Source organism: Lotus japonicus, chromosome 4 (assembly GCF_012489685.1).
Source record: "Lotus japonicus ecotype B-129 chromosome 4, LjGifu_v1.2".
Taxonomy (NCBI): domain Eukaryota; kingdom Viridiplantae; phylum Streptophyta; class Magnoliopsida; order Fabales; family Fabaceae; genus Lotus; species Lotus japonicus.
This window is the reverse complement of record NC_080044.1, coordinates 11,634,514-11,649,975: the sequence shown is the minus strand read 5'-3', so window position 1 is coordinate 11,649,975 and position 15,462 is coordinate 11,634,514. Positions and strand designations below refer to the sequence as shown.

General features: G+C 38.1%; 3 protein-coding genes across 3 annotated transcripts; 1 reads left to right on the top strand and 2 right to left on the bottom strand.

The window, feature by feature from the left end:
* The first annotated feature begins 1,712 nt into the window (after positions 1–1,712).
* Positions 1,713–3,855, top strand: LOC130711725 (PLASMODESMATA CALLOSE-BINDING PROTEIN 3). Its single transcript, XM_057561444.1, has 4 exons — positions 1,713–1,957; positions 2,236–2,475; positions 2,565–2,604; positions 3,228–3,855. Exons 1-4 carry the CDS (start codon positions 1,906–1,908, stop codon positions 3,520–3,522), a joined length of 627 nt encoding a protein of 208 aa, XP_057417427.1. The 5' UTR covers positions 1,713–1,905; the 3' UTR covers positions 3,523–3,855.
* An 876-nt stretch (positions 3,856–4,731) lies between these two features.
* LOC130712292 (uncharacterized) lies at positions 4,732–5,247 on the bottom strand. Its single transcript, XM_057562131.1, has one exon. It carries the CDS (start codon positions 5,245–5,247, stop codon positions 4,732–4,734), a length of 516 nt encoding a protein of 171 aa, XP_057418114.1.
* A 5,338-nt stretch (positions 5,248–10,585) lies between these two features.
* Positions 10,586–12,847, bottom strand: LOC130712291 (uncharacterized). Its single transcript, XM_057562130.1, has 3 exons — positions 12,835–12,847; positions 10,848–11,648; positions 10,586–10,740 (listed from the first exon to the last, which is right to left on the bottom strand). Exons 1-3 carry the CDS (start codon positions 12,845–12,847, stop codon positions 10,712–10,714), a joined length of 843 nt encoding a protein of 280 aa, XP_057418113.1. The 3' UTR covers positions 10,586–10,711.
* Positions 12,848–15,462: the final 2,615 nt, after the last annotated feature.

Here is a 15,462-nt window from a genome sequence, read left to right as displayed (position 1 = left end):
AAAAAAAAAACTAGTTAGTGACTTGGTCGGGCCAAGACCCTAACGATCCACAACCCCCAAAGTTTAGCGTCAAGAAGTTTTAGTGACAAAGCCTTGCTACTAGCACGGTGGATAACTAACTGGCTTGGACCTTCACGTCTCTTTGGGTTAGCCCTACTTTAGTTACCGGTCAACTTTATAACATAACATTGCAGTAATCAATTGTTATTGTCAAATATTTTATTAGATTTACTTTAATTTTTTTCTAAGAAGGAACATATCTATTTAGATTGGGCATCCAATTATTCAATGAGTACTGATCGCAATGGTAAAAAGTGATTATTTGAACCACATGTCGATAGTTCAATTCCTAAGAGTCCCACTTTTGGGAAGACCTTTAGCCTTCAAATATTCTTTTCTTGTCAATACAAAAATATCTAGTTTTTGTCAAAGATGTATGGAATAAAATACCAAGAGTTGTCAAGCGGCACTTACAAACATGCGAGAGTAAATCTTTAAGAGTGCAACTGTTATGCATAAGTACATGAGGAAATGAAAGAATAAGCATGCACACTCAAATTGACATAACCAGCTAGAAAAATATGATGCAAAACCCAACGGCCAAACAATAGCCTCCTAGAACCCAAAAAAAAAAATCAAAGAAACAAATAACTTCTGAGCGAAAAAAAATATCCTCTTCAACAACGCTTTCATATAAACAACTCAAATGGCACTGTCGGAGTTGTAAATCGTGCAACAAACAAGGAAGTCCATCTTGGGCTCAGCGACACTGATGGGGTCAAATAAAAATCTCTGAGACCCTGGCTAAGAAGAGACTTCTGCAAATTCCATACATGCCTCAACTGCAATCAAGTAGGAAAACAGAGGCATCCCTGGTGGAATGGGGGTGGCGAAGATGGCGGCAATGGAAAGATGACTGTTGCACGAGGCATCACCACAACTTGAACCGGGAGGAGCAGAGGTGAGTGGTAATGGACGTCAGCCACATAAGGTGGTTCCAGTGGTGGTTGCTTAGTAAGGCGGCAGATGCTAACGAGGGGCGAGCATATCTGTTGATGGAAGAAGAGGATGGTAGGCGAGTGGTCTCAGAAGTGACCTCTCTGGCATTGTTCTTGGTTTGGCTAGCTCCTTTGTTGGGGCTAATTTTCAAAAGTGAATCACTCCCTCCCTAGAAAGAAAAAAAAAACAACATTTGATCACACGTGTAGGGACCCGTTTCAAATTATGACATGTGATGACATACATCTCGTTTGATTAGTACTATATTACAAGCTTAGGCCTTAATATTATGAGTACAATTCCAAAATCACACGCACCCCAATTTTTGTTCTCTATTCCACATTGGCGGATTTTTCGGTGCATCCAAAAATTAGGTGGTGCACCGTACACCCTATGTGAAAAGATAAAAATACCCTTGTCTTCAACTCCACTCCCTCACATGGCTCATGATCGAACACCCTTCACCCGCATCAACATCCAGCAAATCCCTTCAATTTCAGTAACCTACTTGGTCATCCTCTCATACTTCCCCTTATTGTGCACCATCCTCCGTCGAAGAAGCTAAGCTGAGATGCAGCCGCCGCCGCCGATGTTAAGGGTATTAAGGTAATCTTAGTTCTTCAATCTGAACTGGTCTAAGTGCACCACCTAACTTGGTGATGCACCGAATAATCCACCTTCTATATTTTCATGCTACTTGTCTTACATAATGTAAAACCCGTAGGCTTGTTAAAAAAAGTGCATTGGACAGAGACACACGACCATCAAAGTAGCCTCTTTCTTCTTCCTGTCCAGAAAATATTATTCATTCTTCAAACTCTTCCTTGCATCCATTCTTTCTGCCTTGCATAGGAATACTTCTATCAAGCTCATCAACTTCACATCAATATATTTATTTACCTCTTCATGGCAATTTTGGTGTGTTTTCTGCTTTTCCTAGCTTTGACTGGCCATTCAAGTAAGTTACAGAACTGGAAATTTGTTTGTGTTTCAAGTTTTTCAAAATCTGGTTAAAAGGTTTGAAAAATTTATGATAACTCTGTTTTCCCTGACATGGATTCTTATGATTGATTGTGGTTCAAGGTTTTTATTGTTTTAGTTCTGGGTTTTTTTTGTAAGGTGTCTTCTATGATGTTTTGATGAAAGATTCTAGAGCCTTGATTCTGAATTTTATGCAAAGATCATAGGATTTTGGTGAGAACTAACTATTTTTCTGTTCAATTTTTTCTGCAATAGGTGCTCTGTACTGTGTATGCAGAGATGGTGTGGGTGATCAACTCCTTCAGAAAGCAATAGATTATGCTTGTGGAGCTGGAGCAGATTGTACTCCTATTCTCCAAAACGGAGCTTGTTTCCAACCCAACACTGTGAAGGATCACTGTAACTATGCGGTTAATAGCTATTACCAGAGAAAGGGTAATGTTCAAGGGAGCTGTGATTTTTCTGGCTCTGCATCAACAAGTCCAACACCACCTAGTAAGTACCCAATTCCAAGTCCCCACTGGTTTTTGATTCATATTGTAGAATTTCACTCTCACTAATTCTCTTGTTCATTTGGTCTGCAGCTACATCATCATCTGCATGTGTTTTCCCCTCAAGTCCTGGGTATGTTTCTTGATTTTGGAACTTATTATTGATTTTTACTTTGAATTATTGGGTGAGTTCTCTGGTAATTCAAGGAATTTTGAACCTATTTGTGTCAACAGGAATCCTGTGGGAAAGTCCTCTTTCTCATAAGGATTTTATGGTTAATTGTTGTGTGTTTGCTCTCTATTGAATACTTTTTCCATGTACTGATATTAAGGTGATTTTACCCAAATTTTCTATTCTGGAAGTCTGTTTTTCCAAGTTTTCTTTGGGGAGATTAGTTCCATTGGTTAGTTTTAGCATTATGCCCTATTTATTTCATGTCTGTCTACAAGTCATTTCAAGAAACTGGTCTTTTTGAATATTTCAACACTAGCAAATGTAGTTCTGAAACTAGTTTATACATTAGGCAAAAGCCCTCCCTGAATCAGAAATTCTGAATTACATACTTGCAAAAATGTTATATGCACTGGCCATGTCATGCTTGTTCTCTTGAAATAAGAGCTAGCATGATTTCCTTGGTCTATGCTCAATTGCTCATATATATAGTGTTGAATTAAAATTGGGCTACTGATGCTTCTTATATTAATTACTTCAAGGTATATACTATATACTGATCTTTCTATTTTGCATTCTTGCAGAAGCGCAGGAACCAGTCCATCAACCGGTTCACCAGGCACAACTCCAGGCACCGGGACGGGAACCGGCAATGGCACTGGCACCGGGACGGGAACCGGAACTGGCACTGGAACAGGAACCGGCACCGGCACTGGCACTACAACAGGTAGTCCTACTGTGTTTGGAATAAGTCCAACAGCTACAACTGGTACTGGTGGCAGCCTTGACAGTGCAGCTGTAGTGTCTTATTTGGAAGGCACCAACACCAAGTTGCTATTGCCGTTTTTTCTAACCTTCTATTTAGCCTTAAGGGTCTAAAAGTACAGTGTTAAAAGTGGCTAGGAAAACTTTTGGGTTTGATGTGAGGATGAGATTTGCAACAACATGATGGGTATGATATAATTTTACTTCTAAGAATTGTCCCCAAGCAAACCCGTTTTTTGTTTTCTTGCTCCCATGTGACAGAAAAGTATAGGGAATTTGATTCCTTGTTTAGTGAATGTATATTTCGATTATGAATATTTATGGGGGTTAAAAGTAGAAGTAGAACCTGATCAGTTTCCTTTTGGCTTTTCGCCATTTGTATATGCAAGACTATGACTGGCATTGTTTTTTAATATAATGGAATCTGGCTACCCGATTTATAATCTACTTTATTTGTGGTTCAATTTCATGCTAGCCGGCTACTCAGCATCTTGCTCCTCTAGTATGTTTCCTTTCTTCAACCGTTTTCCTGCTTGATTTGCCTTTGTCCTGTTTTTCATTCACTATGGGCCTGTTTCTGTTCATTTTCTTTAGTTTTCAGCCATCCCCGTACATTGTGTTACACATTGCATAAACTTAATCAATGAAGTTTCATTCACATTTTAAATCCAATCACACCTAAATAGAAATAAAAATAAGAAGAAATTAAAGAGATAAATGAGTGATATAATAACTAATTTGATAAGAAAAGAAAAGAGGTAGGATCAGAAAAGAAATATCTGATGGAAATGATATGGAAAATAAAATGAGATGTGATATGAATGAATTAAAATTTAAACTCGATAAACTATTGGTGAATTCTACCATACCCTCATTGTAGGTACACGACTGACGCGATTTGACGTGTACCAATAGGAAACCGACATCTAACAGTGTATTTAAATTTTTGCTTCATTTTAAAACATATATGGGAAAAAGAAAAAACACTCACTTAAATGTTATTGGTCCACGTCACGTCTTGTATCATACCCCAACTAAGTGTTGTGGTATCCTAGCAAATACCTAAACTATTTCATTCAAACTTTGAAGTTCACTACTATGTACATTACCATTTTTAATAAGCTTAAATTTTATTTTAGTCCTAGTTTATAAGCAAATTTGCTTTTACTCCATAACAATTTACTTTTATGGTTGTAGTTCTGACTTTTTACAAGTAATTTTAGTTTCGGTGAGCCTTTTTAGTACTATTAGGTTCAATTACACTTTTGCCCATCTAGTTTTTTTTTTTTTGTTACATGAGGAAAATAAAGACAGAAAGCAAAACTAAACAACGACATCTAAATACAATGACGCATAAATAGCGTGTGGCGGTTGCCCCCAAATCTGAAACGACGAACCCTCCCTAGAGGCTTTCCTGACAAGAAAATCCGCAGCATTATTCTTCTCGCGAGGCACATGAGTGAAAGAAACTTGCCAATCATTCCTCAACCATTCCCTGACCTCCAAAATTAGTTCTCTATCCCAGTATGTGTCCAAGCTTCTGGAATCTCCAAGAACCTGAACTATATCCAAGCGATCCGAGGTACACCCTAAAGAACGTATTCTAATATTCCAGGCATGGCCAAGGCCAAGCTCTACTTCCCATAGCTCCGATCGAAACGCATTCCCGACCACCTTGCTTTCTAACACCGCTGAGTACCAAGACCCATCCGGCCCACGAATGATCGTTGCACCACCCATTCTGCCAGTCCTGCGGCCCCAACTGCCATCCACGGCTAGCGTGTAACAGCAAGTCGTCGCTCCTGTGCTGCTGCTTGTCGTTTCTAAATTGGACCGCATCGAGTCCAAGGTATTCTTCCAGATAGAGACATCCAACAACATCCTTCGTAATACCTGTGGCAATTGTCAGGCAACATCGTCGAAGACATGGTTATTGCGCCAGCGCCAGTTCCACCAAAGCACCGCAATCGCCAGCAATCCTTCCCGCTGCATCAAGACATTGTTGAACCATGTCTAGAAGGAATTGCTCCCATCAATGGTTCGTAAAATTGCCCCGAATTGCTGCCATAGAAGGCGAGCTTGCGGACATCCCCGAAACAAATGGTTCAGGTCCTCTCGATCATCATCACACTGTGGGCACCGGGAAGAAAGGATGAGATGGTTTATGAGTCGCTTCTCATAGGTGGGCAATGCATCCTTTTGAATCAGCCAGAGAAAGAAACGAATTTTCTCTGGTACCTTTGCTCTCCAAATCTTCTTCCAAACACATGTTTCCAATTCATTTATGCCTGCAAGTGAGTCATAAGTCGAGGCTACTGTATAGCGTCCATTATTCGTTTATGTCCATCGAAGAGTGTCCCTCCCAGCCGGTGTACATGGAATTCGAACAACACGGATCTCATTCATAATATTGTTGGGTAATATTGTGTATAAACTCTCCAATTTCCACCGTCCTCCTTCCCAAACATCAGACAACCGCAACATGCTATCAGAAATATTTAAAAAAGGCACTCTACTGCACAATTTCCCGGTCCCGAGCCAATTCTCATACCAAAATGATGAGCCTCCTTCCCCCAAAAGTGGACTGAACTTGTTCTTCACAAGATCCTTGGCTTTAACAATGCCTCACCAAATATAAGAGTTACCAGCCTTATAGTTCCCATCCAAAGCAATATTATTCCCTAGGTATTTTTGTGAGAGAGCCAACACCCAAGGTTTTTCCCTGTCATGCAAGAGATCCTCAACTAGTTTCCCAGCATAGCTATGTTATTCACAAGTGTGTTGCGGAGTTCTAGTCCACCAAGCTCCTTCAAACGAGTGACTTCCTCCCAAGACACCAAGTTCCAGCTTCTAGTATTGTCACCTTTTGCCGAGATACAATTGCGGAGCTTTTTGTCAACAAAATCACACACCGATTCGATAGTCAAAGAGCATGCATGGAATACACCGGGAGAGAGAGAGGTCACAACGAACCTGGCAAGACAAAGTCTGCTTGCTTTGCCCATCTAGTTTGAATTATAATAATTGGTCCTATACCTAATTAAATTGCAAATTAAGTTCCTCTTCTTTAAACTTTTCATTATCATAAGATTTAAAATTGAAATAAGATAAAAGAAAAAAAAAGTGTGAAACAATGAAAACCCTACGTGTACGGATAAAATAGGAGGTTTGGTATTTTTATACTTCGTTTTAAAAATTCCAACAGAAACACCTCATATATATTTAATAAAAAAGTATGGTGGTTCTGTAGGTTTCTAACAAATAAGGATTTGTTCCTAACCACATGCTTTTCTACCCATATAGAAAATAGAAGTATAATCCTAAACCACACTTGATTAACCCATACCCGAAAACATGATGAAGATCTAGAGCGGAAGCGTACCTGAATAAGCCATGGGAATCACTGAAGGATCTGGGGTTGTGATCTTCCAATTGTAGATCACCCTTAGGGTTTCCTGATGTTCTCCTCTGATGGGAATGAGGAGAAACTTTTTACGTTGTTACGTTGTTGTGTCTACAATTGGGGACCATAACCCTATAAGTAACTGCATCAGTTACAATTCTGTTTTCAATATTTCTAATTTGGCCCCTCATCAAATTAGAATATTGCCTTATGGTATCCGCACAATACCTTTTCATAACACATATGCCCTTAGCCATAAGATCAATATTAAATAGACCACTTTAGTTTTGGCTAATTAAATAATGGCCCTAACACAATTAAAAGTTACATTTGTGACCCAAAATTCTAACAATCTCCCACTGGTCACATATGTAACTCTACGCATGTGTTAGACTTTATGAGCTCAAAAATGCCATTATATACCTTAAGCATATCCAAATAATCTCGTCCATTAGCCATGCCAGTACATAGAACCAAAGTGATTTTCGTTATATCAATCATAACTAAACCCATCAATGATTACTAGTACTGACATAACTAAATGACATAGATTCATTATGAAATGTGCAGCATGAAAATCACAAGAAGGTGGCCTGTACTTGTCAATTTTCAACTGGTCCTACTTTACTTTAGTGAGATCATTCAATAATCTTATTGTACAAAGCATAAATAACAGAATATCAAACTTTATAATTAACCAAAAAATATCCAAATACTAGAGTATGCATGCATAATACCAAACATAGAACACAAAATTTATATATGAGTAACTCCCACTAAACTAAGCATTCATCACACTGCAAAACACCCATGTGAGCAGTGTGCTCATGAAAGACCTTAGGCGGAAGACCCTTTGTAAGAGGATCCGCTATCATGGAGTTTGTCCCTATGTGTTCTATAGAAATCTGTCCACTTTGTACCCTTTCCTTAACAACTAGGAACTTGATGTCAATATGTTTTGACTTGGTCGAGCTCCTATTATTGTTGGAAAATAAGACGGCTGATTTATTGTCACAGTATAACTTAAGCGGTCTTTCAATTCCTTCCACAATTCGCAGCCCAGTGACAAGATTCCTCAGCCAAATCCCATGGTTAGATGCCTCAAAACATGCTACAAATTCTGCTGCCATGGTGGATGAAGCTATGAGAGTTTGCTTGGCACTACGCCAAGAAACTGCACCACCAGCCAACATGTAGATATAGCCTGAAGTGGATCTCTTACTATCTTGGCATCCAGCAAAATCAGAGTCAGAATATCCAATGATCTCCAATTGGTCTGACCTCCTATATGTGAGCATATAATCTTTTGTTCTCTGTAAATACCTCATAACCCTTTTGGCTGCTTTCCAATGATCCATTCCTGGATTGCTCAAATAACTGCCTAACATCCCAACTATGAACGCTATATCTGGACGCGTACAAACTTGGGCATACATAAGACTCCCTACAACTGATGCATAAGGAATCTTTTGCATTTCCTGAATTTCTAAGTTTCCTTTTGGGCATTGACTGAGACTAAATTTGTCTCCCTTAGCAACTGGAGTATCCCCTGATGTACAATTCTGCATGCCAAACCTTTTAAGTACCTTTTCGATATAGCTCCTTTGTGACAATCCCAGAATACCCCGAGATCGGTCTCGGTGTATCCGAATTCCTAATACAAAGGAAGCGTCACCAAGATCTTTCATTTCAAATTTCCTTGATAGAAATCTCTTGGTTTCGTGCAACATGCCTATATCATTAGTGGCAAGCAGTATGTCATCAACATACAGAACCAGGAAAATATATTTGCTCCCACTGAATTTGTGATACACACAATCTTCAACAACATTCACCTCAAAACCGAATGAGAGAATTACTTCATGAAATTTGTGGTACCATTGACGAGATGCCTGCTTTAGTCCATAAATGGATTTTGTCAATTTGCAAACCGTATTCTTTGGGTCTCCTGACACAAAGTTTTCTGGTTGCACCATATAGATTGTCTCATCAATGTTTCCATTGAGAAACGCTGTCTTGACATCCATTTGATGGAGTTCCAAATCATAATGTGCAACAAGAGCCATGATTGTCCTAAAAGAGTCTTTCGATGAAACCGGAGAGAAAGTCTCTTTAAAGTCAATCCCTTCCTTTTGAGTATAACCCTTAGCCACAAGACGAGCCTTATACCTCTCCACATTACCATTAGAATCCCACTTGGTCTTAAATATCCATTTGCAACCAATGGGTTTCACACCTTCCGGTAATGGGACAAGTTCCCAAACCTTATTGTCTTGCATGGACTTATACTCTTCCTTCATTGCTTCAATCCACTTTTCAGAGTTGGAATCCTGCATGGCTTGCTGGAAGTTGATTGGATCAGCTTCCATCATACCATTATTTTCCTCATGTTCTTGGAGAAAGACTATGTAATCATCTGGAATAGCATTTCTCTTTTCTCTAGTGGATCTCCGCAAAGGTATTGGTTCTTGTAACACTTGTTCTTGAGGATCTTGAGTTTGTTCTTCATGAACCACCATATCATCTTGAGTAGGAGGAGATTCAACAACAATGTCTTGTAGAGGTTCCGTACTTGCTTCATCAGAAGCAACTGTATGAATCGGTCTTGGAATTTTTACCGACTCTTCCTCTAAAGCAAAGTCCCTAATCTTGTTCTCCCCTCCAAACTCAATTTCCTCAAAGAACATGGTTGTTCCCGTCTCAAAAATTGTCTTTAATTTGAGATCATAAAATTTATAGCCCCTGGATCTTTCAGAATAACCAATAAAGTAGCTGCTCACTGTTCGGGATTCCAATTTCTTTTCATTTGGCCTATAAGGCCTTGCCTCAGCTGGACATCCCCATACATGAAAATGTTTCAAACTAGGCTTTCGCCCAGTCCAAAGCTCATAAGGTGTTTTGGCAGCTGCTTTAGTTGGCACTCTATTTAGAATGTAAGCTGCAGTCTTTAGTGCCTCTCCCCAGAGTGACTCTGGCAAAGTAGAATGACAAATCATACTCCTTACCATATCCTTAAGAGTCCGGTTTCGTCTTTCAGCCACACCATTCATGCTAGGTGACCCTGGCATGGTGTACTGTGGGACGATTCCACATTCCTCTAGGTATTTGGCAAAAGGCCCTGGACGTTGTTCACCTGAACCATCATATCTACCGTAATATTCACCACCACGGTCAGATTTGATACTCTTAATTCTTTTGTTGAGTTGGTTCTCAACTTCAGCCTTAAATGATTTGAACACATCCAGTGATTGAGACTTTTCATGTATAAGAAATAAGTATGCATATCTCGAATAATCATCTATGAATGATATAAAATATTGTTGACCATTCCAATAAGGTGTTGGAAATGGTCCACAAATATCCGTATGTATCAATTCCAAGACGCATGTAGCTCTATATGCACCAAATTTCTTTGTTTTGGTCTGTTTACCTTTAACGCATTCAACACAAACATCAAAGTTTGTGAAGTCAATGGAATCCAAAATTCCATCTGACACTAGCCGCTCAACTCTATTTTTAGAGATGTGACCTAGGCGCTTGTGCCATAATGCTCCTGAATTGTTATTATCAATTTTACGCTTAGTACCACGTGATTCCACATTCAGGGATTCACTATAGGTGGCTACAGTGCTCAGCAAATACAGATTATCATATCCAATAAGTGAACCGGTTCCAACAATATTTGAATTAAAAGACAACTCGGCTTTACTGTTTCCAAATGAACATGAATAACCTGATTTGTCCAAATTAGAAACTGAAATTAAATTTCGTCTAAATGACGGTACCACAAAAGTGTCTTTCAAATCCAAATAAAATCCAGTACACAATAATAATCTAAAATGCCCTATAGCTTCCACCTCCACCGTCTTGCCATCTCCAACATAGATGTATCTTTCAACATCATTTGGCTTCCGGTAGCTTAGGCAACCCTGCATTGAAACACTGATGTTAGTAGTTGCACCAGAGTCTAACCACCAAGTGTTTCTAGGTACTGAAGCTAAATTGACCTCAGAACAGACCAAAGCAAAAAATGTACCTTTCCTTGCACGCCAAGCGTGATATTTAGTACATTTCTTTTTCATATGCCCAGACACATTGCAAAAGTAACAGGTATCATCCTCTTTCTGTTTCTTTTGTGCTGGAGCATCTGCAGCTTCATTCTTGGGCTCAACAGTTTTCTTTCTTTTGCCCTTGTCTTTAGAGGTGCTAACAAAATGAGCACTTTCTTTCCTTTCTTGCTTCAACCTTTCCTCTTCTTGCACACAAAATGAAATGAGCTCGTTAAGAGACCATTTCTCCTTTTGACAGTTATAAGATATCTTAAACTGACTGAATTGTGCAGGAAGAGAAAGCAGTACTAAATGAATGAGCAAGTCATCCGACAGCTCAAGCTTTAGCGCCTTAAGTTTTGAAGCAATATTTGACATGCCCATAATGTATTCCCTTATATTTCCTTTGCCCTGATATTTCATGGAAATCAAGTTCTGAAGAAGAGTACTTGTTTCCGCCTTATCGCTTTTTGCAAAGCGCTTTTCAATTTCAGCAAGGAAATCTTTGGCACCTTTTATCTCTTCCGAGATAGTACCCCTAAAGACCTCAGGAATGCCGCGCTTAATGATCATAAGACTCATGCGATTGGAGCGATCCCACTTCTCATAATCTTTCCTCTGTTCAGAGGTACTAGATTCCGTAGGAGAAGCGGGTTTCTCCACCCTTAGTGCAAGGTCAAGATCCATGCAGCCAAGAACAATTTCCATGTTCTCTTTCCAATCCTTAAAATTTGTTCCATCAAGGATCGGAACCGAATTCAGATTAGCAGATATCGAACCGATAGTAGCTGAAAATAGAACAAAAACAAATGCTATAAATATACTCACATTAAGAAAAATTGAATCATCAATACGTTCAAATAATGGCATAACCCATCTCAAGATACCTAGTGCACCATCAATATCATGTCTTTTGACAGTAATACTAATTGCTAGTGGTACTCTTGTTGTAATGATCAAACATTGATAATAAATCATGTCAAATAACAAACCCTTCTTTGGATTGATTTATCATTCACATGTAAACCCTTAAAATTATCACATGTTTATCATCACAGGTGTGTATGAAATCCGGCCAAGCATTAACTTTTCCTTTGGGGTCCATTAATACTCGCATGGATAAACATACACACGCACAAACTTTTAATATTTCTTATGAGTAATCTCCATAAAAAGAGGTCACTTTTGTGACTTTCTTATTTTAATCAACTCATTTAAAATATTAAACAATTGTATAAAGATACAATCTATAGCCAAAATTTGATCACACTGAATAACTCAAGCACTGAAACTCAATCTTTATATGAAATTCATATACACCTGAATGTTGTTGAATCCAAAACAGTAAATATATATTCCAAAGCTTACTGGTGTTAAAAACAAAGTTTTGGATTCAAAAACCAAACTGAATTCATACATACAAAATAATACCACTTGCATATTATATGATCCAAAAAATAATTAGCTTATATATAATACGTGAATATCATAAAACCGCACCACCAAGGTGCTTTCTGTTACGACATCTGAATGAATTTGATCAACAATTAAAAAAAAAAAAAAAACCCAATAATTCACCAACGAAACTGAATGATCATGGTTCATAATCAATAATCAAAACCGAAATCACAATTCCATATCAGCATAGACATGATCGAAATTACAAAACCCATATGCATTCATTCAAACACTGAACCAAGTATATAATATTAACGAAACTTATAATCCAAAACTGAATGATGAATAACAATTCCCAATAACCGAACATTGAAAACCCTAATTTTAAGAATTACCAAAGTCATACATGAATCAGGCATGGGTGGCTCTGATACCACTTGTAGGTTTCTAACAAATAAGGATTTGTTCCTAACCACATGCTTTTCTACCCATATAGAAAATAGGAGTATAATCCTAAACCACACTTGATTAACCCATACCCGAAAAACATGATGAAGATCTAGAGCGGAAGCGTACCTGAATAAGCCATGGGAATCACTGAAGGATCTGGGGTTGTGATCTTCCAATTGTAGATCACCCTTAGGGTTTCCTGATGTTCTCCTCTGATGGGGATGAGGAGAAACTTTTTACGTTGTTACGTTGTTGTGTCTACAATTGGGGACCATAACCCTATAAGTAACTGCATCAGTTACAATTCTGTTTTCAATATTTCTAATTTGGCCCTTCATCAAATTAGAATATTGCCTTATGGTATACGCACAATACCTTTTCATAACACATATGCCCTTAGCCATAAGATCAATATTAAATAGACCACTTTAGTTTTGGCTAATTAAATAATGGCCCTAACACAATTAAAAGTTACATTTGTGACCCAAAATTCTAACAGGTTCTTCAAAGGTCTTGGCATGAACAATACGAGATTATCTGTGAATTTTCTTCCTTTTTCAGTTTTTCTCTTGGCGTTTCAAGTTCAACGTTTCATTCATTCATGCTGTGGAATAATTAAGTTTTGATACCACGACATGCAAAGCCGACAAGTCTAAAATAAATAATAGTAAATGCTTTTGACCGACATTTGCAAAAATAAAATTATAAATTAATATTTAAAAATACTTTATCTGACAAATACTTTCCTTATTTATTTAATTTTTTTATGAACCAAGGTATGAGACTTTGAATAGCTATGAGATTAATTTTCTCGAAACTTTGAGACTAATTCACAACAAATCATTATTTGTTATGAATAGAATGATCATATGGGCTTGGGCTGTGTATCTCCTCTACAGGGCCGGTCCTGACATTTTGGAGGCACTGGGTTAATAATAAAAATGGACCCCTAAATTTTGTTTTTGGAGAAAGTTTAATAAGAACACTAAGCCAAAAAAAGGCTTTTTACAGCGCTTCGGACCTCTCGCCGCTGTTAAATAGTATACAGCGGTACGAAGCGCTGTAAAAGATTGGCTATTTACAGCGCTTTTTTAAGTAAAAACGCTGTAAAAAGTATTCGAATTTTTTTTTGGGCCCCTTCTTTTTTGGAGGCCCTGGGCTGTGGGCCTGCTTGCACAAGCCCAGGGCCGGCCCTGCTCCTCTATGGGCTTGGGACATGTATCTCTTCTCCATGTTATTGACCTAGTTCTAGTGCTATAAATAAAGGAGGCTGCATCAAGCAGCCACACCTCCAATTCCACAATTTTACTTGTTTTACTCTTGCATTCTCTCTTCTCATTTCTCTTCCATCACTTGTTTAGATTTTATTCACAACACGTTATCAGCACAATTGTTCTCCATCTCCTCCTCAAGACGATAGTTCTTCATCTCCTCAAGAATCAAGCAAGTGTGTATCATATTTTCTTTTATCAAGTGTGGATCTGTATAGCTTCTCTTTCTCTCCCATTGTCAAAGGCGAGAAATACAATTTACTCTGAAGGAGTGTGTGCATTGTTGCGCAATCAGCGAGACAAACATCTTTGCTATTAAAATGAATATTCATAGCTCAACAAATATTATTTTCTGAGCATCAAATTTTCTAGTGCACTTCAATTCATGCACTTTTCCTTTCTAGAACAAGTGTCATTTTTCTTTGGATATGTGATGTTGCTAGTAGCAACATCTATATGCATCCAGGCAATGAGTCATTATAATTCTCTCTATTGCAATTGATTCATTGTCAGGAACATAATATGTCTCATCTAAGAACCTTTTATGTGAGCTATGTGTTCTCCGTTGTCCAGCAGACAACACTTAGATTAGATTAAAAAGAAAGCTGAGATTATGCTATGACTTTGAGCTATTGCTAGAAGATATTGCATATCTTACTTATCATTATTTCTCGGCATTAGGGGAGAGAAAAATTAAGCAGCTCTGAAAACTTGTGTAGAATGCATATATGTCTCGCACATAATAATGTGAACCTAAAGTTCAAAAGAAAAAATGCATTATCTAATCTAAAAGGGGTTTCTGAATTCCTTTATGTCGCAAATGTCATTCTCTATTAAAATGTTATTAGGCTAAGACATAGGTTTAGGTACATGTGATTATTGATACAAAGAGATCTCAATCGATTATATCCCTACAAGTTGAAATAAGGAACCCAGAACTTGAAAAATTGTCGACAGATAAGTAGCGCTCAATATTATAAGTGCGAGAATATGGAACTCATATCAAAGGGTGTGGTTGGCCAACATATAAAGAAGTAATTCATTTGCAAAAATATAAGAGTCTTTGGACTTAAAGTCTATACCCGAAAGATGTAAAAGGATATTGCATCGTTGTTTGGTTCTGAATTGGTCATTGATTGACGAAATGGAACATGCTTTTAACCAATTCCGATTTCATTGTCCAAATCTGAATATGAGAAGTTCTAGATTTACTTGGTCATATGGGATATGTGTGAAAGGTGCCTCAAATGAGGCAAGTTTCATTATTTTTGCTGTAGTCGTTCCCCAATTATGTATGTGGAGAAAGTGGGAAGAGCGTACTGTCAGCTGCAACATGTGTCAAATGAGGCGAATTTGTTTTCACTGTCGTGCCTCATAGATGTTCACAATCTCATGATGTATGAATGGGTATGTTAGGCGGCTCAAGGCGATTTCTATGTCTCACCTAGGATGAAACGAATTTAGATGTGTGAATAGAAAATAT